The sequence below is a fragment of the Amphiprion ocellaris genome, chromosome 20 (assembly GCF_022539595.1).
Source record: "Amphiprion ocellaris isolate individual 3 ecotype Okinawa chromosome 20, ASM2253959v1, whole genome shotgun sequence".
NCBI lineage: Eukaryota > Metazoa > Chordata > Actinopteri > Pomacentridae > Amphiprion > Amphiprion ocellaris.
Window position 1 is genome coordinate 12,328,680 of NC_072785.1, and position 27,503 is coordinate 12,356,182.

At 41.6% G+C, this 27,503-nt stretch overlaps 1 protein-coding gene across 1 annotated transcript; it reads left to right on the forward strand.

Moving 5' to 3' along the window:
- Positions 1 to 2,045: 2,045 nt before the first annotated feature.
- On the forward strand, positions 2,046 to 25,275 carry asap3 (ArfGAP with SH3 domain, ankyrin repeat and PH domain 3). Its single transcript, XM_023277457.3, has 26 exons — positions 2,046 to 2,432; positions 5,367 to 5,439; positions 8,331 to 8,476; positions 10,241 to 10,315; positions 11,281 to 11,330; positions 11,863 to 11,986; positions 12,885 to 12,970; positions 13,311 to 13,386; positions 14,442 to 14,528; positions 14,757 to 14,866; positions 15,655 to 15,724; positions 15,876 to 15,963; positions 16,297 to 16,345; positions 17,121 to 17,287; positions 17,390 to 17,523; positions 17,683 to 17,774; positions 17,937 to 18,117; positions 19,072 to 19,157; positions 20,576 to 20,691; positions 20,775 to 20,842; positions 21,574 to 21,681; positions 21,884 to 22,100; positions 22,337 to 22,595; positions 22,706 to 22,916; positions 23,079 to 23,210; positions 23,683 to 25,275. The coding sequence occupies exons 1-26, from the start codon at positions 2,307 to 2,309 to the stop codon at positions 23,755 to 23,757; spliced, it is 3,006 nt and encodes a 1,001-aa protein (XP_023133225.2). The 5' UTR covers positions 2,046 to 2,306; the 3' UTR covers positions 23,758 to 25,275.
- The last annotated feature ends 2,228 nt before the right edge of the window (positions 25,276 to 27,503 follow it).

Below are 27,503 nucleotides of genomic sequence, written 5' to 3' on the forward strand. Positions count from 1 at the left end.
GATATGGGAAATGACTGCATGTGGTGTTTATAAAGGAAAAGGGTGGAGTCAAGGAGGGAAAACATTAAATGAGTCACTTCAGTTTGTGCACTCAGACAATTCAGTTTTCTTTCTTTTGTCTTTATTCTGTCACTCCACCTTTGTTTTCCGCCCTGTTCTGTGCATCTGTGCATCCTCCCTGCCATTAAAAAAGAAGAAAAAAAAACTATTTCCACTGCTGATTCTCCATTGCTTCTCTTCCATCCCCCCTGTCCTTGGATTCTATATGTTAGTCGACTGCCTGAGCAGACCGGTTTGCTCAGTTTTACAATAGAACCCGGCTCAAAGGCTGGCAGACACACAAAGGCTGGGCTTCTTTACTAGGGGCTGCAATGAAACTGAAGGAGGGTATTGTTGGGACGCTGCAAGCCCATGCATTACATCAGCTCAGATATGCAAAGAAAAAAAGAGAGCATACAGAATTAGCATGCAGACACACATATGGTCCACATATATCACAATAGCAGGCAGTTACCTGTGTGCAAGCAAGCAGTTTATATCTGTTTTTCTCTTTCCCTCGCCAGTGTTTGCACACATACATACAAACATGCAACAATAAGTGAATGAGGCCCTGCTAAACTGGGTCACCAAACCTATTTATATGGCTCTATTTGTCGCGTGCCATCACTTCCTTGAAACGGTGGACGCTTTTCTATAATGATTGATAGAGACTTTTACAACTTTTCCTCTGGGGACTTTAGTCCACACGTTGAATTGTGTATTTGTGCAGAACTATTTGTTCGGCCTCACTCTGAAGTTACACTTCCACTCCTTTCAGCTTTAAGGGCGTGTATGCGAGTGGGGCAGCTTCAACACAACAATGATATCAAATGGTGTGTATTTTGCTGTGTCTGATGTATTCTCTAGTTAAAAAGACTTGCAGCACAAAAGGAGCCTGTCTATCTTTGTGGATATAAACACAGCATCACTGTGAGTGCACACAGTTAAGACACACCATCCATTCTGCACTATGTCCACTGAATGGCAGTAATAAGTAGCAACAGAGAACACAGACAACCCTGTAACCACAGAGTGAGTCTATTTTTCCTCGAATGAATACGGCCAAGATAACCTCAAGTTGCCCGTTGAGCTGGAACTAATTCACTGTTTCCCTTTATATAGATAATGTAGGCAAATATGTGGTTTTGTGGTGAAGGCAACCACTGTATTTGATGCGGCTTCCCAAATTCACCCATCTGCACTTCATTGTATCACTACTTGCCCCGAGGCAAGGTTCACTGATACACCTCTTTTCTTTAGGCTGACAGGCTTGACAATGCCAGGCATGCAGGACTTATGTTGTATAAGCAACTCTTGCCTCTTTTTTCCTTCCCCCCCTCTCCTCTCTGTTGCATTTTCTTTCACTTTGGCGGATGATTTCAGGAAACGTCAGTTGGGAGGGATTTCAGAAATCCTCCCTCAATGACAAATGCCTTTTCATGAGATGAAAAGGAAGAAGAAGGAGCTTTGGAGCCTCAGCCAAAAGGATCAAGGTGCAAAGGTCCAATGAGGCAGAACAACTCCAAACTCCTGATTAAAGGGCAGTGCACATAAAACTTATTTTCAGCTGCAGAACTTTTGCTTCAGATGTGAGGAATACGTGCTGCAGTTATTTAAATGCAATTTGATTAGGAATTGAACATAAAACAGCCCTTTTTTCCCATCTAGCAGAGTCTTTTGGCAAAACTGCAAAGCTTTTAACATTATTCGGTGGTATTTGATGAATTGTACGTCTCTGCCTCACTGCAATCCTCTTTCCCTCAGCGCCTGCATCACCTCATCTATTGAAATTCCTCCCCTTCGGTTTAGTCGATGAATGAGGCATTCTGCATATCCATGGCGACCACAATCCAGACTCTCTGGAGTTTGCATAGAAATGAGAAGTATTAATGAAAGAGACGAGGGCAAGGACACACACAGACACTCACTTTTCTCCCTCCACTGTGCCAGAAAGCACAAACATTCCCACGTGATGATGGAGTTTGCCGCTCCCTCCCTCACTTTGCGCACAATAGCGCGCTGGTGCACCTCCATGCGCACACATTCGCCGAGCGGAGTCTAAACTCGGTCAGGTCTGGCTTTAGTCAATTTTCCGCCTTTAAGACGTCGTTTTGAGGAATCTACGTTCTGGGAAATACTCGCAGCTTCCCGTTTCCACACAAGGGAGTGAGAGAGATACTGTTTTTTCTTTCTTCAAATGGGAGTTACATGCGCGCTTGAAACTTTGGCTCACTTTTCTAATCAGTGACTGTCGTTTCGCTCGAAACATGCCGGAGCGGCTGAGCATTTCGGACTTTGTGGTCCTGACAAACGAGGATCTGTCTTCCTCGGGGACTTCCAGCTTCCAGTCCAAAATGAGTGACTGTCGGAACACGGTTTCAAACGTGGAAGAGGTGAGAGTGGAGAAGGTGGGAGGTTGGCGCAGGGAGACGTACACACCTTTGTTGTTTACCTGTCCGTGTAGGTCTGGCAGAAGAAGAGCTTTAGTCTCACCTGCACAAAACCCGTGTGCTCATTTTCTTTGTGTTTCTTTCTTTGTGCTTTTGTGAAGCATTAGAACTTGTATATAATTTAACTAAGCCTCACATCAGCACTGTTTCCAGGTGAGTGCAGGTAAACCTGGAGCACTTTTGCCCCTGTGCCAAATTCAATCTAAAAGATATCTTCACTTGGACACATGTCTGGAAGAGCTGGTGGAAGGTGTTTCTCTCAGGAAAACTAGTGCTGGGTTAAGGATATGAATGTCTGTGGTGTGCTGCATTTTGGGTGTCATGGGTGCTCTTGTGGCTCTGTACATCTTACAAGTTCATGACTGTTTTTTTTTTTTTTTCACTATTCTGATCAAATTTGTGTACGACTTTTGCAAATTTCTGGTTCTTTCCCTGTGTGCTGCACTTCTACAGTCTTCAGATAAGCTTGGATGTTTACATACACAGTTATTCAGTGCAGACCAGCCTGCACAGCAGAAAAGTGAAGGTTACATGAGGTAATGTAACCTACAGAGAGTTTTCTTGGCCTTGTCTGACTGAGATGGAGACACAAACAGAACACACACATGGCTCAGCAGATATGCCACAAAGATGTCTGACAGACTGGGGTATTTTATTTGTGATTGTAAGCACGTACACGCATGTTTGTCCATGTTTGCAAGCATGTCTACAAACACCACTCTATTCTGTTTGAACTGTTACTTTGGCGTAAGGCTTGTTTGAGGTCTCTGTATGTGTGCGTTTGTGTTTGTTTGAAATCTCTTCCCCCAAAGCTCCTCGGGTAAAGGAGGAAATAGAGCTAGGCTGCAGTGAACTCCACCATAAAACAAATAATCCGTGTGTGCACGCAAGTCAGTGCTTCCTTGTCTGTAATCCTTGTGACAAAACATTATGGATCAGCGTTCTGCTGTTACCTCAGATGACTTTCTGTTTTTGGTTAGAGTCCCATCAGTTTGAATTGCCACAGATTTTCTTTTACAAGTTTAAAACCCAAGACATTTTTACTGGAATGAGATAAACCATGTTGAAAAATGATTTCTGATGCAATGGCTGTTTGACCGCCATAGCTCAGGGTAAGACTTTGGACACTTTAAGTCATGTAAATTTAGTACTGATCCCTGTCTGGATATCCTGATATTGCGTAAATATCAAATGACGGCCTCCAACTGACACCTCACCTGTAATGCAATGAGCATTAGAGATGGCTGGAAAGAGATGAAAGGTGTTCTTTGGGATTTCCCTGGAAAGTAACTGTGGCTTCTAAACGCGGATGGAGACTGCATAATCCAGGGTTTATAGAGACAGCAGCTTTAGACAACTGTCTGTTGCATTTCTCTTGGACTCATGTCCTCATTCATGGCCATGACACACTAGAAAGTACATAGCTGAAATAGCAGTTCGGGGAGGGTCAATGCTGGAATCCTACACATGTGCAGCCACACAGATGTAGAGACAACAATTTCATTATAGATAGATAGATTTGGTTATTCTGTTTAGTCTGCTCAGCAACAGCAAGCTTGATTAATGACTCGGATAATGTGTGGGCATGTGTCTAGTTTACGGCAGCAAGCATGGAGACAGAGACACCATTTACCCCCACACACACTCAGATGCTTGTTGCTGAAATCTCATAATTAGAGGCAGCGATAAAGGCAGACAGACAGAAATAAGGAATGGCTTAATTTCCTATCGTTAAAAACTATAATGGACTTAATGTCAATCTCAGAAATGTTTTCTTTAGAGCAGATCTAAACCCTTCTGCTATGGTTAACATGCAGAATACTGGAGGTAAATACAGATCACATGTCAGTTAGTCATGAAATATTAAACTCTGTTGTCAGAAGTTGCACACACACCCTTGTAGAAGGTAAACACAACCCTGCACACAGGCACAAAAGGCGCAGTACGAGACACTGCAGTTTCTCAACATAAGCACACTTAAGGGAGGAGGACCTTATTTTCTCCAGAAGAAATATGGAAATAATGTTTATTTTGACAGTCTTGACTGATGGGTGGGTTGTTTATCTGCTTGTACGTGCTTCCGTCTTGATTTATTACATAAATTCAGCAACCTGTTTCATTTACCTGCACCGGCTTGTTTCCATTTTTGCTTCACTGCCTACCAGCAATCCGAGGAAACTCTAGCAGCAGCAGCATCCATGAGCAACTCCCGTCTTCTTTCCAGTTCGCTGACTGTAGTGTCACATTACGTCACACCCACACTGCCTTTTAATTAATGAACTAACACTTAGGGAGTGAACTCGACCGGCAGGGACTGGGGTGTGTAAACAACGCCATGTAACAAGGCAGAGTCTCTGTAAAGTCTGGACTACTGGCTCATTAAAAGCTATTTCTGGTGGCATGTAGGTGGAGTGCCGCAAGTGCAGCTCATTGAAACAAGTGGCCTGTGTGAGGAGAATAAGCAGGATGTAGTTTAAAAACCTTGTTGGTTTGGAAAAGATTGATTGTTGAAATACAATGAACGCTTCACGTCTGCGTCGTGTGTCATATTATTTTCCAGCAGCCAACCTGTTGTCAATGTGAGAACGTTGTTGAACTGAGAAGCGACAGGTGAAAGACGACAAGTGTAATCTGTGTCAGTGCTTACTCAACCGTTGGCCTTAGTCAGACGGCGTGAGAAAATGAAATAGACACAGTTTCACAATTGGATATCTGGAAAATGTGCATTATTACGATATTCATGTCGCAGTGACATTTACTGTTACACAAGAGTTGGCTGAGTTTGCTAACACATAGGATGAAGTCATTTTCTAATGCAAGCTTCTTTGTTTTACACTCAATTTTTAAATTGACATCTTTGTCTCTGTTTCATTGCAGTCTATGGAGATGGACCACACAACTCTGCAGAGGATGAAGAAGATGATCAAAGCTATACACACCTCTGGACTCTGTAAGTGTCAATATATCCCATACTAAAGTTTCATTCAGAAAATACATTACTAACTACAGAAAGCAGTTCTACTCCAAGTCCTCCTGCAAGCTTTTTCCAGAGCTAATGCTTAGAGACTGGTTATACTCCCTTGTGGATGTGCGCACAGACGGTTGTGAACACCACGGTTGCATTTTTGTTCTTGTACTATTTTCTTCTCCAAACATGCACTGTAGTTTGCCGTGCATATCTGAATCCCAAACCCACCGGCAGGTTTGGAAGGCAAGTTATCTTTTTTAAAAAATCTCCATAATTGTACCATTTTTCAGAGCCAGAGACTGTAAAAAAAGAAAGATTTCAGGGGCAAAGTTCCAAAATTTAAGCTTAAAATTAAGATTTTTTTTTTGCTAAAATCATAGTATTCCACGTCTCCTTTAAAACATTTGCCAACAATCAAATGTTTACATTAAACAGATTCAGTAAGAAGTCAAAAATTTGGTGCTCTCTGGTGCAACTGTGAAGTCATCAGTGGCTTCACCGTGACCAACGCTGACATTACAGGGATTGCATGGAAGCAAATTAAAAATATAAGTAGAAAATATCTATAGTATGTAGAGTCACTATTTTTTCCGGTATTGGTAGCATCTGTGCGCACTTGGAAAAATACTCAACAGGCTTTTTCAATTTTGCATAAATACTTAATCTGATAAATTATACTTTTTTTTGTGACGTTATAACTGCTATTCTACACAAAATACCCTTTTGAGTTTCTACTTCTAGCCATGGTTGTGCTGTTTCCATGGAGGTGCAGGACTTTATATTGCAGTGAAAAATGAATCTGCAGTGAGGAGAAATGATACAGACAAAAAAACCACCCTGAAACTGCTTTGCGTTTGGAGGATTACGTACATGTTCACTACAAATCAAATCAAAAAGGCCCGTTTAGTGTTTTCACTTCGCGTACACTCTATGCAAATGTGAGTTACTCCCTCACGTACTTGCGGATGTGTAATGTAGAATACAAGCCTTAATCACTTGACCTAAGATTCTTTCGTCAGTGTTGTCAAACTTCTGGCAACTTAAAATCCCTGAAGTAGGATTTCTGTCCCTTACAAGTGAAACTACTTTTGCCCACAAAGGTCAACTTCTGTTATGGCAGGATGAGCTGTTCGGTGCACATGGGGGCCTCCACATAATTCATTGTATACGCCGGGCTCAGATGACATCATCAGGCTGGTGTGGGCAGTGGTGTTTATGAGCGAGGCCCCTTGTTATGGGAACAGGGTGCGTGGGTTGATGGGTGATTGTGTTTATATAAAATACAGCATCTATGATTTTGTGGTGTTATTAAGGTAAATGGCATGTGTGGTTTCGGCAACAACAAGTTCCTCGACAAAAAACATCCACTGAGTCGCTAAGCGATTATTTTCTGAGTTTCTGTGTACCATGCAGATCTACGTCACCGTGACTCCATCGAATGTGCGCATGCATAATATGTGAGTGTCCACCTCAAAAATGCGCGGGAGAAACAGAGGAACTGTAACATATCCTGTCGTTGTTTTTCTGAGCTTTCTTACAAGCCTGCTTCCCATTTCCAGGCCTCAACTCATAGTTTTTAGTAAAAGTGAGTCAGCAAGCCAGCTGCCCAGAATTAGGCAACCAGTCTGCAGCGCTATAGCATCTGTAGAGAAGTGCTCCATCATTATTCCCCCCCTGCATTTTTTTTTTTTTTTTTTTGCTCTCCTTTACTAGTTCTACATCTCTAAGTAGAATCATATGGGTTAGTTCCAGTAATGTGCTGAAGGGAGGACCTTCCTTTCAATGAGCCCCTTAATCAGTCCTGATGTTAATCATGGATCAACAATCTGACTCACAACATGTAAAGCTTCGATGGCCTGTTATCATGTCACACGCACAAAAACACACGTCGAGATTTTCTCTTCTTTCGTTCTCTTTTCCCATAAACGCTAAGTGCCACTTTTCTGCCAAGATGCTGCGGCTTGTGAGTCTGTGTGTGTTCTGGCAGAGCAGCGAAAGAGCCGAGTTGCTCTGATGGTATTTGGCAGTTAAAGGTCAGTTGTAATATCATCCTCTGAGCTCTTCTGTGACTCAGCTGTTTGTTGCTCGATAGTTGCACGTCAGTTGTTTGTTATAATGCTTATTTTCAAGTGACCGTACCGCCACAGCAGCTCAGTTTCCCTGATAGGCCTGGATTTCGTCCTCTCCATCCTGTTTTATGTCGACATTCCTTCCTTAATTCACAATTTTACTGCCATACAAATGTTCCTTTTTTGCTTTTTAGCCTGTTAGTATAACTCTGTCAGTCTGTCTCCCATCTACAGACAGCTTAGCGGTTTGTATTTGTCTTGAAGTGGAAACTGGCGCAGAAAAGATGAACTTACTGTACACCTTCTGCTTTGTGTGTTTAGTTGGCTCCTCCGCAGCTGCCTGGTCCTTATGTTCCATTACTGCTACATTAAATTGCATAAGCTTAAAAATCACTATTTCCTTGTCTTTAATTGTAACTTATGTTTATTTGCCCTAATATGAGCCCCACTTTGAAACAGTTCTAAAGTCAAACCTCATTTAGTGCAACGTAAACCAAAGTGGTGTTCAGATTCTTTTCCTTCAGCCTTTTTCCATATAAATTCAACCAACTTAAGAGCCCACAAAGGTCATGACCCCTGGGAAAAGACCTATGAGCCCAAGAGAAACATTGCTCTCTATGCGCTCGCCTGTCTCCTGCTCCACCATGGGTGTAAACCAGCACTAATTTATCCCACATGCTTGTCTTGTTAAAATATTCCCAAGGTAGCAGGGCCAGTCAGTTTGTCTTTTTCAGATTTTCTGCGCATGTGACTTAAGTCTCAGTCACTTTTTGACTGCTCATTCTCTGCGTGTTGTTTTTCCAGCACATGTGGACAACAAGGAGCAGTATATCGAGGTGCTGGAGAACCTGGGGAACAGCCACCTGACCCAGGACAACAACGAAGTCTCCACAGGCTTCCTGAACTTGGCAGTGTTCACCAGAGAGGTCACTGCCCTCTTCAAGAATCTGGTGAGCCAAAAATTGGGGAAAGTACAGACAAAAAGGGGAAGGAGAGGGATTAGCTTTCTGTATTAGAGAGTTCAAACCACAAGGGACTTCAGACTGAGGATGTAAGGACTGATAGTACAGGCAAAAGTTGTTCATATAGTGCTTTTTTATAGGGTAGACTGCACATCATGAGTGAAATAAACAACATCATGGCAGTTTCAATTCTGCATTGAAACTACAATGTAATGGTGACTGTCTGAAAAACACAGATTCATATTTCAGTGGTTTCATAAGGAACACATCACAATCTGGTGTTTGATTCAAACATGTAAGGCCGAATTACTCCAATATTCCAACTTGCCATCCTGTAGTTTAGAATAGTTTTACAGTGTGAATGGATTATTTTTAATGGAAAATCTTCTAAATATTTGACACACAGAGATGACTTTTTAGGGATTTAATTTGAAGACTAGAGAGGGACTGTAAGAAGAAAATAAGTAAATCTGCAAAATTTATTTGTTTATTTAAAACAGCAGCAGGTAGAAGAATCCCAAATGTGTCCCTAAAAGATGAATGTGTGTGTTGACTGTGCCAGAGCAAACACTGTTCCTGCAGACATACATGGATGCTTGGAGGAAAAGGGTTTTCAACAGCTGCGTGCTTCCTACTTTAGAGTGGGGCAGCCCGGAACCCTCCCACTGATAGTTTCTATGGCGATGATAATTCATCCCAGACCTCCACGTGCACGTGCACACACATTCACCGTCTCGCAAACTCCTTCCTATGTGCCAATCAGGGCCTCACAGGGGAGACGAGGCCTTACAGATGTGAAAAGGAAGCAGGTCCGAGGGACGAACAGGAGGGTGATTTAAGAAAGTTGTCCTCCAACTTTATGTCCCTCAATGCCATGTTTGTGTAAATGCGTATGAGCACGCATTGATCTGTGTCACCTGGACACGTGTTGACACTGGAAGCTGTTATTCCCCTGTGTCAGGACTCCGTGTATTATCTACTAGTTACCTCAGCGTTTGGATGCCAACCAAAACAGTCCTACCAGTCTCCGGGCTGCTGTGTCAATATATCAAGGTCGGTTCTGCAGTCGGCTCACGGAAGTGGTTGGACATTATTTATGTTAAGAGCAGGGTGCAGCTCGGTTGTTATTCACCAGAATCCACGGAAAAAAAGGCTGCAGTGACATTCGCAAACAGACTTTGTAAATTTGGACAATGGTCCACCGGAGACATGTGGAAATGATGAATAATGTATGTAGCTGTGCTGCTCGCCAAAATAATGTGGCCTGCTTACATGGGGGAATTAGTGGTAATTATACATTACTGTAAAGTGCAACCTGTTGGGGTTATGCTGCTTGTTTTTGTGATTCATTTTCTCCCCACATCTACAACTGAGTTAATCTCATCTCAGTCCAAACCTCAGTTTTGTCTAAACTAACGCTTTACTGCACAGAAACACTTGATTAAAATCATTGCCTCATACTCCCGCATGGATCCAAAGGCTGTAAGGATGCAAATAATTGTAATGTCCAGTGTTTTCATTCATGACTCACTAGTTCAAAATGACTGCATCACAGAGGTTTTGGTTTTTTCATTCTCATTCCCAGAAATGAAAGTCTGTAGGGAAATGGCAAAAAAAAAAAGTGTGTCGAACTGTGTGTGCGTGTGTTACTGTTTGCTCATACTACAAAATGTAGATAAGGGCCATCTGTGACGTTTTTGTGGAGTATTTTGACTTTCTGTTCTCATTTTGCTGTTCTCTTACATGTTTCAGGTGCAAAACCTCAACAACATCATGGCATTTCCTCTGGAAAATGTGCTGAAGACAGAACTGCGGGACACCAGACTAGTGAGTCTGGATTTTATTGCAGACAAATTAAATACTAATTAAACTTCTGCAGGCTAAACTGGTATTGATGGCTTGTTTCAGGACAGAGAAACTGTGGCTGGCTCAAAGAGAAGAATATTGTCCCATTCTTTGATATTTTATAGTTCTGTTTTTATTTTTTTCATTTTGACCTGCAGCAACAGAGCGACTGTAGCGCTTTAGTTGGTCACTATGGTTGGATGATATTGGAAAAAAAGCTTATTGCAAAAATACATCGATATCGATGTTCATAAAATGTAGTAATTTACTCAGAAATTATAGAATCAGACAATAGAGAGAGAACAAGTAGCAGTGACATGACATGATATGATCAAGATGTAGCTCAAGCAGATTCGATTTGGACTGTATCGTCTATACAAATATCACAACAAAACATTTATTTTTAGGGCGGATTTCCTCTTTAAGACGATAATGCTGTCTGTCTGTGGTGCAGTCACCACTGAGTCCACTAAGATAGTGGATAATATTGGGTTATTTATGCAGATTAATGAGTAAGACCTTGCACAGCTCCAATATTGAACTTATCTCTCTTGCCCAGTACTTGGCCTTTTGATTTGCCATGCCGACAGACTTGTGAGTAATACAGGCTAATGCTTCTGTAAGCTCCTGCCGCTGCCCTGTCTTGTAAACAGCTGATTCGACAGCTGAACATTGCTTCAGTATAACAGTGAAGGAAGGCAATTGAAAACCTGTTGGGCCAGATAGCAGAAGAGATGGCATAGTATGTGCAATTATGTCTGTCTGGCTCTGCCCAGGCTGATTATAACTAGTACAGCAGGAAGTAGAGCTTCATCTGTGGGCTATTAACAACTTGTATGTTATTAATCAGTCTCTTCTCTTCTCTTCTCTTCTCTTCTCTTCTCTTCTCTTCTCTTCTCTTCTCTTCTCTTCTCTTCTCTTCTCTTCTTCCACTTCTCCTCCCACAGGAGCTCAAGAAAAATATGGAGAAGAGTTGGAAGGATTACGACGTGAAAATGTAATTAACTCTCACCCTGACTTTGTTAACTCACACTCACACGACTTCTCAGAGTTGGACTGTAGTAATGTTCCTCTTCTTTAAGCCTCATTGTTATCCTGAGAGAGAAGAACCTGACGCATTAGGCAGATGTGCTTCCTTAAACAGACTCACGTCACGTGTTTTTTTTTTATCGGGTCACAGAAGTTGATGTAGCTCCATAGGTTAATAGGATAATAGCTAATCCCTCTTGGCCTTTCTCTATTACACTTTTATGAAATAAAACTGAGGCACTTGCACTTTACAGCTATCATTTGATCTCACTCTGACAGTGGTTTAGAGTGTTTTATAACGCTGTAAGGAGATTACACCTCTCCCTTATGGTCTTTCATCCAACTTCATTGCTCCATACATGAGGAAAGAGAGTGAGTGAGTGGAAAAAACCCTTCAGTTCATTGTGGAAAAAAGAAGCTTAGAGAGTTGTCAGGCACACATTCTGCATCTAAATGAATAAGAGTAACCTTTTTCTTTCTTTCCCTTCCCCCCTATTCAGCGGGAAGCTTGAGAAGGAGAGGAAGGAGAAGACCAGGCAGCTGGGTCTGATCAGGACTGAGGGATCAGATGGAGGGGAGGACATGGAGAGAGAGAGGAGGATCTTCCAGCTGCAGATGTGTGAGGTGGGGGGATTAGTGCCAGTCAAAATAGCAAACCCCAGACACCTTTCACATACCTGAGGTGGGCTTTGTTTAGCTGACTCTGGTGGTCTGTACTGTGGATTCCATATTCCATCTGTGCTTGACTGGATGCCCAGAGTCGTTCCGTTTTGCGTCTTTCCAGTAACCCCTGTGATGGAAAGATTATATTTTAGAAAGTTAAACATGAGTTTAATTAGTGAAGTCTTGCAGAGTTTCAGAAAAGCTGGGCCATGTACGTCAGAAAGGCCACAAATCAGGGTAATGCACTGGTGGTGTTATTGCATACAGGTGGTGTAGTCTCACATATAGCTGGAAAAAACCCTGAGAAAAAAGTAGTCGAATGCTGACTGAGTCCAGCTGTTAAGACAAAGAGGAGGCAGAGGCAGGGAAAATGGATTTTCCACTTATTGTAGGTCACTCAAATAGTTTTTCTTTCTTTCTTTCTTTCTTTCTTTCTTTCTTTCTTTCTTTGCCCTCACATACACACAACCTCCTATAAATATACTCAGAACAATAACACTGAGCTGAGCAGGGAGACTTGGGTTTTATGGAGCAAAGACAATGCAGTCATTCCTTCCACAGAACTGAAACCTCAAGCTTTTTTCCTAACTTGTAGAATATGGATTCAGACTTAAGACAGGATAGACATTATTTACAACAAGGTCTGCACCATGCATCTGTGTTTTTCTGTATTTGACTCTTGCCACTTTCAATCTGCAGGGTTCATTGACTGACTACAGTGTTGTAATGAAGCACATGACCTTTAAAAAGATTTTGTTCTGTCATAAACGTTTCAATTGTGAGTCTTGATTAACAGTAGCCATCCATTAGTCCTTTCTGTTTTGCAGCTGTTTCTAACTGTCTGTGTTTATGCTTTCAGTACCTTTTGAAGATGCAGGAGCTGAAGGTGCGTCAGGGCCCTGATCTTCTCCAGAGCCTCATTAAATATTTCCAAGCCCAGCTCAGGTCAGTCTCGGCAAACATTCTGCTTTTTTTGTCTTATAGCTATTTTGTGCCAATTGTGTGAGCGAGAGTTACTTCTTAGATGAAAAAAACCATATGGATATGATTTCCACCTAAGGTTCCTGTACGGGTTTTTACATAGCACTTGAGGCGCTTTGGTTTTCGCTTTCATTTAGAAACTATTGTCATATTTGTTAACCATTTACCCATTTTATTCATACTGTGTACTTTATGTGGGAATGGAGCTGCTTATACAGCTTCAGCATGTGATGTTTTGGCTGCTGTAAACCAGGATGTTTGACCTACTGCCTTGACTCAGCATTTGTTGCTTTTCTGATCTCAGTTTCTTCCAGGATGGGCTGAAAGCTGCAGAGAATCTTGCTCCCTTCATCGAGAAGCTTGCTTCTTCCATTCACACGGTAAACACAGCAACTGCTGCGGCCTTGTCTGTCTGTCTGTCTGCAGTAAATGTTAGTCATCGTATGGTGGGAAGCAGTTCTGTTTTTTTCTCAGCTTTGCTAGGGTTTTAGAAGAATATTTGTCAAAATATGTGGCCTGACTCATACTGATGTTGTCACAAAATGCCCACACATGCACATACCGAACAAATTGATGGTATCATACCCGCAATTGAACCAGCCTCACACATACTCACTCTTTTCTTCAAGCATTTTCATTTATTTGTCATCTCTTGCCATTTCACAAAATGATGTTAAACTGTGTTTGCAATAAAATCTCTCTCTCGTGTTTTAGTACCTTCCTTCTGCAGCACTCTGTCACTGTTACTCTTTCACAGCAGCCAAAACCTCAGCCTCTCCCCCCCTCTATTACCTCCCCTCTTTACCCCCATGTGGAGACTGTTATTGGAGTCTATTCCCAGAAATTCTTCCCCCCGTTTCCTCAAGATGAAACTGAAAGTGTCTCTCATTTTCATTCCTTCCTTCATGCACACCTATTTCTCCAACCACTGACTGGTTTCCACTTTGCACAGAATTTGCCTGCTTCCCTCTTTCTGGGCAGAGCGCTGGAAACAGACTGCTAACTGTGATACTGGGAACGTTAGAGGTTTTTCTGGTTCTTCATGGGCTGAACACAGGCCCGCTCAGACATGCCAGACCTCAGCCTGGAGAAAGAAATTCAGATGGAATCTCTGTTATAGTTCCCAGGAAAAAGGCTGAAATATTTCACTTAAAGTGGCTGATTTTGCTTGTGAGACTGATCTCTTTGCTTCCTAAAGCGAAAAGACAGAACCTCCAAAGACTACACACCCTTGTGCTGAGCTCTGTTCTGCATTATTTAGGCCATTACAGAAAGCTCTGATGTACTGTTACTACACACCCAGAAGAAAAGGGGAAAAAAAACACTGTGTATGATCTAATAAACATGGGAGAACACAAAACATATTGTACTTCCAAGCAATTATATATTTTGTTGTTCTAATTGAGCACAAATATTTTTATGACGTGTGTTATAGGTGCGCGTGGACCAGGACGAGGAAGTAAAACAGCTCACTCAGTTAAGGGATTCTCTCAGATTACTTCTGCAAGTGGAGGGGAAAGAGGTATGCGTTTTTGTTGTGTATCATTAGTATTATACTCCTTACATGAATCCAAGAATCTCACTTGCCGTAGATTTTCAGTGCATAAACAAAATGAACAGCAGATGGCTTTGATTTCTAGCTCATCACATGTTCTTTGTTCTGTCCCAATAGCTCTGTGTTGTTTTAAATTTTCATGATCTGCGCTTGAAGTTTTTGTAGTGAAGTCCTAAATCCCCATTTGTATCCCAGGAGTACCTGAACAGGAAAAACTCTGGCAACGGGTACAGCATCCACCAGCCACAAGGAAACAAGAAGTATGGGACGGAGAAATCTGGCTTCCTGCTCAAGAAAAGTGATGGGTGTGTAAAAGGATTCATTGTCAAATATCTGGTAATAACAAGCACTAATGTTAGATGTTAATGTTAGAATTGATCATACAAGCAACACAAGATGACAAGACTTGCATTTCTCATGCTGTTTTATAATAGTCGATAATTAAAATGCATGTAAACAGTAAAATCTGCTGTAAGCTCTGAACTTAATGTGTCCTAAGAGAGATTTTTGTCAGTGCAGAACTTGAAGCTTCATATTTTAACATTCCCAAAGTGATAAACTCTGCTTACTAACACTGTCAGAGCCGGGTGAAGAAGGGTAAGCAACACAGAGAGAAACTCAAACTTTGTCTGCTCCAGCTGGTCTTCATTATTGTGAGATGAAGATTCAAGCAGGGGCCCCTCCTGTGGAACGTATTGGCAGACTGGCCAACTGAGCAGATCCAACTTTTGCGTCATGCACATAAACACACAGAGCTAGATGACTGTATGATAAGAACGAGGGGATGTGGTTCAGTAGGGCGAATGGGAGGCGGGAGGAGAGTAAACGTTCCTCAGGCCGCTGACACAAAACAGAACACGATCTGCTGGCCATTTTACCTGATTCAATCAAGATGATGAAGACAGGAGTGATGTGCTGTGAACATAAAGAAAACAGGCCAACAGTGTTTAGATCATTGTTACTCAAACTGAGACTATATTAATAATGATAATGTGCAGCACTCAGATTACCCAAGCGGATAATGTTGCATCAGTAGCATGTGAATGATATCTGTATTTTGGATTTTTTGCTATGTTTGCATGTTATCTTGCAGGATCAGGAAAGTTTGGCAGAAGAGAAAGTGTGGAGTCAAATTTGGCTGCCTGACCATTTCCCACAGTACGGTGAGGAACGATAATGTGCTTTCAAGAAAACACATGCCACATGAGCTAAATGCTCACCAGGCTTTCAGCAGAAGTCCAGATAAAAGTACATTTGTCGACTGAATTCCGTCAGAATTCTCCGAAACATACTGACGTAAATATGTGTCTTCAGATCAATCGACCTCCAGCCAAGCTGAACCTTCTGACCTGTCAGGTGCGACCGAACCCAGAGGACAGGAGAACCTTTGACCTGGTCACTCGTAGGTTCATTCTTAACTTTTGACCCTAACACTTTCTCCTCGACATATCACCATTAAAGGCTCTGAACAATCATCTGCAGTGCAGCTGTGTGGAAGCTTGCCTCTTGTCTCCCCACATTGGTAGAAATCAGGATCTGAGACATTTTGCTTTGGCATAAACGCCAGACATTCCTTATGATTAATATAAACAGTAGTAATGGAAAACAGAGCTGGTTGTGTGCTTCATGCTTATTCTATGCCATGTTTAGTCATGCAAACTGTATTTCCACCATCCTGTTGTCTTGTAAACCAATGACCGTGTTAATATTCAACTACCATTTGTCTTCTTCCTAGATAACCGGACGTATCATTTCCAAGCTGAAGATGAGCAGGAATGTTTGATGTAAGCATTGGCGTTACTCCCTCCTTTAACTCATGTATTCTCTCAATTCAGAGGCAAGTTGTTGCATGTCAGGTCCCTTTTATTTTAGATAAAGCCTACATAGGAAAGAAGCTTTGCCGTGTTCACACAAAAACAGCCAGGATTGCACTCAGAAAGAAGAAAGTTGCTCTCAAAGGAGGGAGTTGAAAATATTTTTGTAAAATAGGAAAAGATTATAATTTGATGATGTGTGCAGTGTATAGACCAAGCAAGGCTGACAATGTACAAAAAGGGAAATGAAACCAAAGGAGGTAGAAAGAAAAGGCTGTCCTCTCGGAGCCCCCATGGCCCAGCTGGTTCTGGGTGGGACTTTTCTTTTTAGCCACAGACAGCAAGCAAGCGAACTTTATGTGTTGTGATGTGGTTTTGGATGGGGGGGTGCATGTGGGCTTTTCTGTCCCCTGGCCTTCCCTTGTGTGTGGGCCTCTGGGGTGATTCTTTGATGCAATGTGAGTTTGATGCCGGAGCTTTAAGAAAGGAAAGATGTGAGATTGAGTATGAGTGTAGATTTTAGTGAATTTGAGAGTGTGAGAGGGATGATGACTTATCACTGGACAACTGAGCAAAAAAAAACACATGCAAAGCACATGGTTTAGCGCTTTTTTATGAAAGAAAGGAATATCTTTTTTTCTTTTGCAAGGAAAGTCATCTGCTTTCTCATGCTGCAGCTCACTCCAAGTGCAAAATGTAGAAATTGTAGAACAGTGTCCTTAATGTATGTGTGTTTGTGCTGTAGTTGGGTGTCAGTGCTGCAGAACAGTAAAGAGGAGGCCTTGAACACAGCTTTGGGAGGAGATCAGCTTCACCTCCAGGACAGCGGGCTCCAGGAACTATCCCGTGCCATTATCGCTGAGCTTCGACACATGCCCGGCAATGAGGCCTGTGCAGACTGTGGAGCTCCAGGTCAGCCAGTCATTGTTGATGATGATGCTGATGATCAATTAAATGGCCTCGGGAGGTTGAACTTTTCTTTTCAAGCTATTCCATTTGCTCTTTGTCTCTCAGATCCAACGTGGCTGTCCACCAATCTGGGCATCCTGACCTGCATCGAGTGCTCTGGTATCCACAGAGAACTGGGAGTCCACTACTCCAGGATTCAGTCTCTTACTCTGGACCTGCTGAGCACCTCTGAACTACTGGTACTAAATATACACATGGAAATACACACAAAACCCTACGCAGTCCCAGTGGATTTTCTGTTGTCAGGATTTCCTAAATACAGACATTATGTAACTGTCTGCTTTTCATTGAAATTCCTTCATGTCACATCTTTGTGGTTGCATTGTGTGTCACTGCAGTTGGCTGTCAGTATTGGAAACACCAGATTCAATGACATCATGGAGGCAGGCCTGCCGAATGACTCTGTCAAACCGTTGCCACAAAGTGACATGTAAGTCGCTGATTTCTTTTCGTCTTGTTGATTGTTTGAAAAGCAAATTGACATTGTAAATTAAGTCACATTTATCGTATAAATACATTTCATGACATGAATTATTATTTAAATACGTGTGTGTGTGTATTTTTCATTGAAACATGTTTTGTTAACTACCAGGAATGCCAGGAAGGAGTACATTGTGGCAAAATACGCTGAACGTCGGTACGTCCTTCGTAGAGAAGAAGCGAATCCAGGCCGGCTGTATGACGCCGTGAGGAGCCGCGACATCACTTCCCTTCTGCAGCTCTATGCCGAGGGAGCAGACCTGACCAGACCGGTCACACTCCCCGAAGGACAGGTGAAGATAACTTATGTGGATCTCTCCCACTGGCTGCTGAAATGTGTCCCGTTAGGATAGGAGTGCTCGTAATAAACCTATAATCTCCCTGTGACAAATTTCAGCTCCTAACATTCCCACAGAAGTCATGCATTTCCTGTGAATGACGGCTACATCCTGACAAGGCCGCCCACCCAGCTTGTCTAAAGCTCCACACACATTTATGCGATGTGTCAGGAAGTCATCAACTTACTCCTTTCACTTTAGGAGTGTCACTGAAATGGCTAAAAATAAATAAAATCCTCCTGATTTTAAAAGAAATAGTCACAACGTGCTGTGTGCAAGATGTGTGTGAACAGTTACAGTATGTGATGTCTGCTCGATGGAGTGATTGTGTGTGGGGAGTCGGAGACCCTCCCACTTCTTTTGGCCTCTAATCCAATCTTTCCCTCTCATTTTCTCTCCTCATCCTCTCATCTTGTTTTCCCCTCCTCTGCTGTCTTTCTCCAAACCCTCGTCTTTAATCACATTCTACCCTCCTGTCAAGCGCTTCCTAGTCAGCTTTAGTGTTGTGTGTATTACGGCTGACTTGGCTGTGTGTGTTTATGTGTGCGCTTGTTTGTTTGTGTTGGTAGGGTTTCATTTGTTATTTCAGCTTTTAGGTCAGAGCTCATGTCTCTTGAGAACAAGTGAGACAGGCTCATTGAATTATGCAGGCACTTCTCTCTTTCTTCTGCCCCTCCTTTCGCCCTTCACATAAAGACGTAACGCTGAAAGCTGTAGGAATGTTTTCACTTTTAGCGCACACACACAGAAGAGCTGTTGCACAATTAGCCTCTGACATAAGCTCCTGCGGTAGCTGTTATTGACTGTCAATTTGCATTAATTGTAAAGGTAAAATATTCCGTGCAGATGGAATATCTCTTTAAGGGTCAACAATTTGCCCTCATTTGTCCACTTTTCTTCCTGTTTAAGGGGATCAAAGAGACGGCTCTTCATCTTGCAGTGCGTCTGGAGGAAAGAAGCTCCCTGGCGCTGGTGGATTTCCTCTGTCAGAACAGGTCAGACAATGACAATTAGGATGATTCATACCTACTCTGTATGTAAAAAGTGTAAGGCTGGCTCAGGGGGTTTCACACTGCAGGCATGCTTGGTTCACGTACGAAAAACTTGAAACTGAAGCTGTTTTTAGACATGGGTTATGTAACATTGCTGCTTCATCAGTTTGTTAAAGTGATGGCATTCTGTCATTCAGACATTGGTCCCTATTCTGTTAATGTTCCTCACCGCTTATTTCAGACATACCACTTCCAATGAAGGAGAGAGCCACGGTACACTTGATATTCGCATAATATTGCAATAACAAACAGAGGACTAAATCTAAAGCAGTAAACTAGTTGCAGCTTATCAAACCATCCAAATACCTAATGGCCTAATTTATTTGTGATAAAACAGTGAAACTGAAAGCAGAGACTCAACCTAGGGACCGCCATAATGTAATGAATGATTTAACTGTAGCTTTTAAACTATGACTTTGTGTGACAGCTCACCTGTCTGAGGTGAAGAAAAGTACACAGTGTGAGTAGTTGGATCCTGATTGACCCTGTTGTCGTATTGGGAATAATTTATAATTCAAACTCATTAGTAAAGTTACTGATGTTGTGGCGTGCATAAATGTGCACAAGTCTCTTGCTTAGGAGACATTCAGATGGATCCTGTTTCTGTCTGATGCTGCAGGTATTTAATTAATTGAGAGGAAATAGTCCTAAACGGTTGGAAGCAACAAACTAAACTGCTGTTCTGTGTGTGTGACAGCTCACCTTTTTGATTTGAAGACACGTAGCTACACAGTTTGTGTCGGATCATGGCCTGGATTGTCCACTTCAGGGCTAATTTATAATTTTAAGAATTCAATGAAGTTACCTGTGCTGTTGTTCTACTTGTGCAAATGTGGCCAAAAAGTGTCTTGGTTTGAGATGCTCGTGTAGATCCTGCTGCAGGTATTTAATAAGCACAACACAAGGAAAAACTCCTTCAAGCAACATCAGTTCCTGTTAAAGTCTTGTAAGGAAAAAAAACTCAGATTACATTATTATTGTTGAGTATTATTAATCTAAGCTGTTAGTATCTGTTTTTATCGCAGTAAAGCTGTATTATTTTGGGAATTTTGTTGGCTGTATTTTTGGCACAAAAACTGTGTTTTTTGTTCTGTGGGGTGTTTTTGGATCAGTATTAGTGCTAAAATATGGCCCTAAATCACGTAACACAACTCAGAGTACCATTGCGTGTGCATGTCAATCCATTAATGTGACTGTGCTGTGTTGAAAGTGATGTGAAAATGTCACTATGTTCGACTTTGTAAGACTGCCGGCGTGGCTTTATTCAGACATGAAGCCGGCATGTTGAGTTGCCATCAGATTAAAAGAATGCTGCACGTCTGTAAGGGAGTTAATGTCTATTCTGTGTGTTCATTGTACAGCAACTGTCTGGAGAAGAGAACAGCGGAAGGGAATACAGCTCTTCATTACAGCGTCCTTCATCACAAGCCAGAATCTCTCAAGTTACTGCTCAAGGCAAAGGCAGCCTTTCACACAGGTATGTTTTCCTCAATTAATAGTTGTTTTTTTTCCATCAAGTGCAATGGTTTAAAACCATTAATTTTCTCATTTCACCTGTAGTGAACTCAGGAGGAGAGTCGGCTCTGGATGTTGCCAAGAGGCTGCAACACACACAATGCATCGAGCTGGTGAGAGCTCACTTTCCCTTCAACTTTTTGTTTTAATTGTAATAATCAAAGAACACAGGCTGTCAGGAGATAAGTTCATCGGAGGAATCGAGGTGCACCATTAAAATATCTACCAGAAAGAACTAAAGAAACAAAACAACAACTTCCACAGCTGGAAATCCTACCTAGAAATAACTCCCTGTGCAGCAAAGCTCAGCTAAGGACTCACTCCCAGGACAGGGAATCCTATCCTCATCAGGTCCCAGTGTGTATCATTTATAAACGGGTTTTATTTTCTTACCGGCCATCTGCCCTGCTGAATCAGACCTGCCTTGTGTAATATCCTGTTTGATTGTGAACACTATCTTAAAGGCTTGTTGTGTAGACATTGAGAAAAGTTCCATAGGTAAGTTGATAGAAGATTCTCCGCACGTCCCAACTGGCTGCATCAATTTTGGCTTGCATTGACGTTAACCTACATTCAGACGTAGACAGACTCTTTGTACTTTCATTTTCACTTTTGGAATCATGTGCTGATCCAAAGATTACATTTCCGTACTGCCCTTTATGGCCTGTCAACTGAAAAATTAGCATTGGAACAAATTAGGTTTACAATAGCCAAGCTGGGTGAATCTCATCACAAAGTAGTTGTTAGTTAGAGCGTCATAGCTGATCCCAGTAAATTAAGGCATGTGTGAAACACTTGAAAAGGGGATGACTCTTCTGTGTGTTTGTGCTCTTGTGTGTTTTAGTTGGAGCTCGCCCAGAGTGGGAAGTTTAACTCTCAGATCCATGTGGAGTTCATGTGGGAGACACAGTCCCAGGAGTTCTATGACAGCGAGGATGACCTGGATGAGAGGGTAAACAACAAACCTACCTCCGACCAAGCATGCTGTCTTTTAGCCAAAAAAGTCTTGTGAAACATTTGAAGATGTAAATTAAAGGAGCTTTCCATATCAGTGTCATTTATCAATATATAAAAAGTAATACAAATGGATAAATCAAAGAAAGTTGAGAATAAACTATAGAAATTAACATTTGATAATTTCTACATTCTTCTAGGTGAGCCCTTTACCCAAAAACCGTTCTCCTCCATCCTCGAATGGAGGTGGTGGATCTGGCTTTGCCCGCTGGAGTGGGAATAATGGTGCCAGTCCTGGCAGCAGGCCTTGTCAGACTTATGAGAATCTAGACTTCCTATATGGAAGTCCTCCTGGCAATAGTGCCCCCTCTGGAGCCTCAATGCCACCACCACTGCCAGCTAAATCCATCCAGAGAGGTGAGCTACTGTATAAAGGTTGTCTTCATTCTAAATAAATCAAGTTTTTCCTTAGAGAGCCGATCTGCATTAAAGCTAACTTGTTCTGAATCAGTGCAGCTTAAACAGCAGATTTCAAATTTCTTTTTAGCTCTTGGCAAGACATGGTTCCCACGCTTGTTTTTGAATAAATGAATAACTTAGTTATTGTTAGTTTTGCTAATGTATAGTGTTACTCTTCTGTTTGATCTCCCCAGGTCGCTCAGACCCCCAGATTTCAATCACAGCACAGGAAGGAAACCCTCTTCCACGACGCTGCTCTAACTCGGTCTCCCACTCGTCCAGTCCCAAGTCGCAGGCAAGACACAGCACACATTCACCCAGTACAGACCACCAAGCTGGGAGAGCCCCGAAGTCTCCCCATGGACAGGGAAGTCTGCTCAAGTCACAGAGGCAGACGTGGGAGGGCCAACCTAGTGCTAGTTCAGGGTCTCAGAATCACATCGGACCCGTCAGGTGAGAAAAGGCACTCTCTCTTTTACTATCCAGCTCTCTTCAGTTAATGCATTCATTAAATAACTTGCTTGATTAGTGTAATTTCATGTCACTTGTGTGTCATTTTCCAGTTCAGAGAAGACAACGTCATACCGTCGAACCAGCAGTGGAGGAGGCAGCCAGGGAAAGTGTGGCGTTTTGTCTCCGAGCTGTGTGGGCAGCCAGGAGGAGCTTTACTGCAGCTTAGTTGGGAATAGTACTAGCCTGACCCTGGCCCCCGCTCCCGCACCTTCATCCTCACCTGCCGTGACCTGTGCACCGCGACCCCGCAGGAACGCTATGGTACAACCACAAAGAACTGTTTAGCCTGTAGTTTAAGTCTTCCATTCCATGTCACAGTGTTCACGTTCTGGACTTTTTTCTCAAGAAAAGGCCTGAGAGATTTCACAGTCAATATAAACTTGCTGGTGGCACACTGAGCAGTATATCACATGTCTCCTCCAGGTTTCTGGCAGTAGGCCACATCAGAAGCGTGTCAAGGCTTTGGTGGACTGTAGAGCAGTCAGCTCCGAGCAGCTCGCCTTTTTTAAAGATGAAATCATTGTGGTCACGGCCACTAATGACCCCCACTGGTGGGTAAGTGTAACTACAGATTCTTTATTTCATAACCGTCTGCTGTCCTGCCTTTGGAGTAGTGATTGTTAGATGAACTTGTAAAGTGAAATATATAACACATCATCCCCTAGTTTATTAATTTGTTTACTACTTCTTATATAATGGACATTTAGTAGTTCACTCAGTAGGAATCGGTAAACACAGATTATGACATTTACTAATTTTTGTCGTTGTCATCTGTTGAGTCAGTGCATTTGGCATTTGTAAATTGTTACGTGGCTATGTTGGCAAACGTAGTGTACACCAGATATGATTTTTATTTGTTCCATTATGGAGTTTATGATTGCACTGTAAATTTACACATTCAGAATAAAAATAAAATGGTAGACTCTAAATGTAGTGTCCTACATAGTAAATAGGGGGTGTTTTCACACACAGTCATGGACTTTCCATGTGTGTTCTCATTATAAACATTGCATTGTTCCTTTTCCAGGTTGGCCACATAGAGGGGGAGCCATCCAGGAACGGCACCTTCCCTGTCAACTATGTACACAAACTGACAGACTGAAGGGAATGTACTTCAGAACAGTGGAACTGAATCATGTCAACCATGGAAGATTCTCATCACAAAGTGGAATTTCTCTACAAAGGAGGACAGTGTTATTTTCATGGAACTAACTCAAACCAGAAGGATGGAGCAAACAGAGAATATTTCCACATGAGGATGTACTGGCCAAGGGACACCTGAAGATGTAAATGATGCTGGTTATGGGGGTTTATCCCCCTTTTAACATTTCCTAATCCTAGAAGCCAACAAAGAAACTGAAAACCATAAAGACTTTTAGCTCTGAACCACTATTGAACGTTACAAAGGTAAAAAGCATAGACGGTAGAATCTGCTCTTAATTCCATTGAACTATTAATCACACGTTTGTGCAGCAGATGCTGAAGTTTGTCTATATTAATCTAGGATTTGTACATAGAGGCAAAACTTACCTGCAGGGCAAAACCCTTTAAGGCACTTTAATCAGAAGAAATCTTCTGAAGAGTTGGCAGAGCTGCTTTTTGTTCTCAGTGGAAAGTCTGTAGTCCTTTAAGTCACAGGATACCGAGACTAAGATATGTGCTTCAAACGTGCCCAGTGTCTGCTGAGGCCTGCCTGCCCGTCCTGGGACATGCCTGCCAGTCTGTCTACAACAAAAGCGGCAGGCGTCTGGGCAGCCCAAAGAGAGATCTGAAACTTAAGCTCAGCCATTTAGACTCTGGGCATAGCTCACAGGCTGCACGGAGAGTGGAGGATCCAATTTCTTCTGGCTCCAGGCAACAATCTCTGGAGAACCTGGAATAATGGTGGTGTTGGGCAAAAAAATAAAAAGACTCTTTCTGTCCTACCAGGAAATGGCACTTAAAGAGGGCTTGTTAGTAACAGCACCCCGCTGCAGTAATTTGTTCAGTGAACGCACGCTCACGCTGTAGTGCCACGTTTCGCACCAGATATACACAAGCACACTTGCACTTAATGTAGACACACAAACCTTTAAAAAAGAAAGCAGAGCTGGGAGCGAGAGAGGTGTCACTGTTCAACTTGTTATACCAGAGAAAAAAAATTTACAAAATGTAACGCCTTTCACAGTTATTCCATCAGATTTGTTGTACATACTTATCGCAAATTGATATATACTCATGTACAGTATATATCACTTGTGTCCTCATCTGTTGTGCATCATATAGGACTGTATCATTACAGATGGTGTTATTTCATGTCATTGATGCCATATGCCCTCTTTGCTGTTTTAGTTTTAGTTGTCTAAATGGCTGTCAGACAGAAAAGAGAACAGACAGTTGGATAATGTCTGACTAAACTAAAAAAATCACCTACAGTGTTGAACAAAAACGGGCAGGTTTACTTCCTTGTAAACAAACCGGTCAAACCTGTTTCCTTGCCACTGTTTCTGCTGGTATTGTTACAGTATTGATGTTTAAGAGGATGTCATTAGACTACAACTGTAAGTACGAGCTTATTTCATTCAGTATATTTGTAGCATACTCATTAAACATGCTGAATTAAAATCAATTTTGTCTTTTATACTGTATTTGATATTTTTTGTATAACTCGTAAACAGACCAAATATGGAGTCCTTTCTGCCCAGTACAAGCACACATTGCTTGAATTATTCAGTGAGTGGTGGCACATGAAAAGCTATATCCTAGAACTTCTTCCGAATGTGTTAAACTTTAATGAAATTGGCTGAATGTCAACGTTGGAGAGCAATCAAACATATATTTTCACATCATTAAAAACATTGTGGTGACTTATAATGCTTAAGTATACAATAAAAATTCAAAATATGTATGTTTAAACGGTCCGTGTATATTTTGGCAATTGGATTTTCCGTTCTGAAACGGGTATTGGAAAAACAAAAAACGAGTGGTTATTTGATTTTCGTTTTAAAATATAAAAATAAAAATTTAAATACAAGGCGTTTTTCCTTTTCATTATCAAAAAAAGGGATATACGAAATTTTAAAAATGCTTTGATTTTCATTTTATATTTAGAATAACAAATAAGTAAAATCAGTAAGAGACAGAAACGATAAAAGGTCAGTTTTTTCATTTTCTGAGACCGGAAGTGGTCATCAGCAAGTGTGGAGCTAAACAGAATATGGTGCATAGACTGTATATAAATGTTTTTCGTTAGTTTTCATGGTCAAAACGAGAGATCAGGTGGCCGATCTTAAAATAAATCAATATTGATTTTTTTTATAGAGCGTTAAAGTTTTGCGAAGCCAGGAGGCGGGACTACTTGATTGACAGTCTGGTCTGGAATGATTGACAGGTCCTATGGAGGAGGCAGCAGAGACTCTGCTCTCCTCGTTTGGATTAATTCTGATATAATAACTGTTGGTTTATTTATCGGGGAGCAGAACATTTTCCACAGAGAGTTTTCCTGCCCGTTGGCTTGTTTTAACAAGTTTTCTGCCTTCGGGCTGATCCTACCAGCAGACACTGAAAGGACTCTGATAGTTCGGTAAGTAAATGTTTATTTTCGTATCGGTGCCGCTTTTAATGCACTTTATATGCAGCTTTAGTGTCAGATGTAATGTGTGCCATGCGCTCCAGATGTTAGTGGAGTTTATTTGTGTGTGTTGACCAGAGAAGAGAGTTAGCATCCAGTAAATATTAGTTTTAATGTTAGCGATGCTAACCGAGCTGATTAAAGCTAACGTAGCATCAAGCTAACGATGTTTGTGTTGAATTTCATGTCAATAACTGAAGTGAGTTGTGTGTAGAGAGTAGATTTAGATTTACTGTTTTCTCCAGTTTAACTTCAGACTCAGCAGATATTCAGGACCACTGACATCACAGAACCTTAACTTTACTGTTTTAATCACATTTAGGTTTTCTACACGTTACATTAATGTGAACCAGCGTCTCCACTGACAGTTTTATTAACTAAATGTACCACATTACACTGTGACGTCTTCATGTCTTCATCTCAGGTGTCTCATGTTCACTGTAAGGATCTTCTGAGTGAAGCTAGCAGAAGGAAAACCTCATCTGGTTGTGAAGAAGGAGACTGAATGGACGGCATCGTTAGTGAATCATTTCCTGTTTAACTTTCATTTACAGAAGGACAGACCAACTCTTTCAGCAGTTACTTATTCTCTGTTCTTAGTATTAACAGGTTCCATTTATCACTTTTAACTTCATCTCTGCTGTTGTAGCATAATGATAATACAGAGTACATGTTGCCATTATTTATAGCAGATATGTTGTATTAAAACATCAACATATTCAGAGCAGAAGCTTCATTATTCCCTTTATTGCACATTTAAAAACTACATTGTTTAACTATTGTTAACTGTAAAGATGTGTAAACACATGTAATAAATCAAAGTATAGCATGTCTCCCAAAAAAAGTCATAGTATAGCCTTTGGTCCAACAAAATGTCATAGTATAGCATGTCGTCCAAAAAACGTCATAGTATAGCATGTCGCTCTAAAGACGTCATAGTATAGCATGTCGCTCTAAAGACGTCATAGTATAGCATGTCGCACAAAAAAACCTCATAGTATAGCCTTTGGCCTAAAAACATCATAATATAGCCTTTGTTCCAAAAAAGGTCATAGTATAGCATGTCGCTCTAAAAACGTCATAGTATAGCATGTCGCTCTAAAAACGTCATAGTATAGCATGTCGCTTAAAAAACGTGATAGTATAGTATGTTGCTCTAAAAACATCATAGTATAGCATGTCGCTTAAAAAAGTCATAGTATAGCATGTCGCTCTAAAAACATCATAGTATAGCATGT

Coding starts and splice junctions, on each gene's coding strand:
- asap3 (XM_023277457.3), top strand. CDS start 2,307: ATGCCGGAGCGGCTGAGCATTTCGGACTTTGTGGTCCTGACAAACGAG. Junction 19,158..20,575: donor GATTTCCTCTGTCAGAACAG/GTCAGACAATGA, acceptor TTCATTGTACAG/CAACTGTCTGGAGAAGAGAA. Junction 22,101..22,336: donor AGCTAAATCCATCCAGAGAG/GTGAGCTACTGT, acceptor TGATCTCCCCAG/GTCGCTCAGACCCCCAGATT.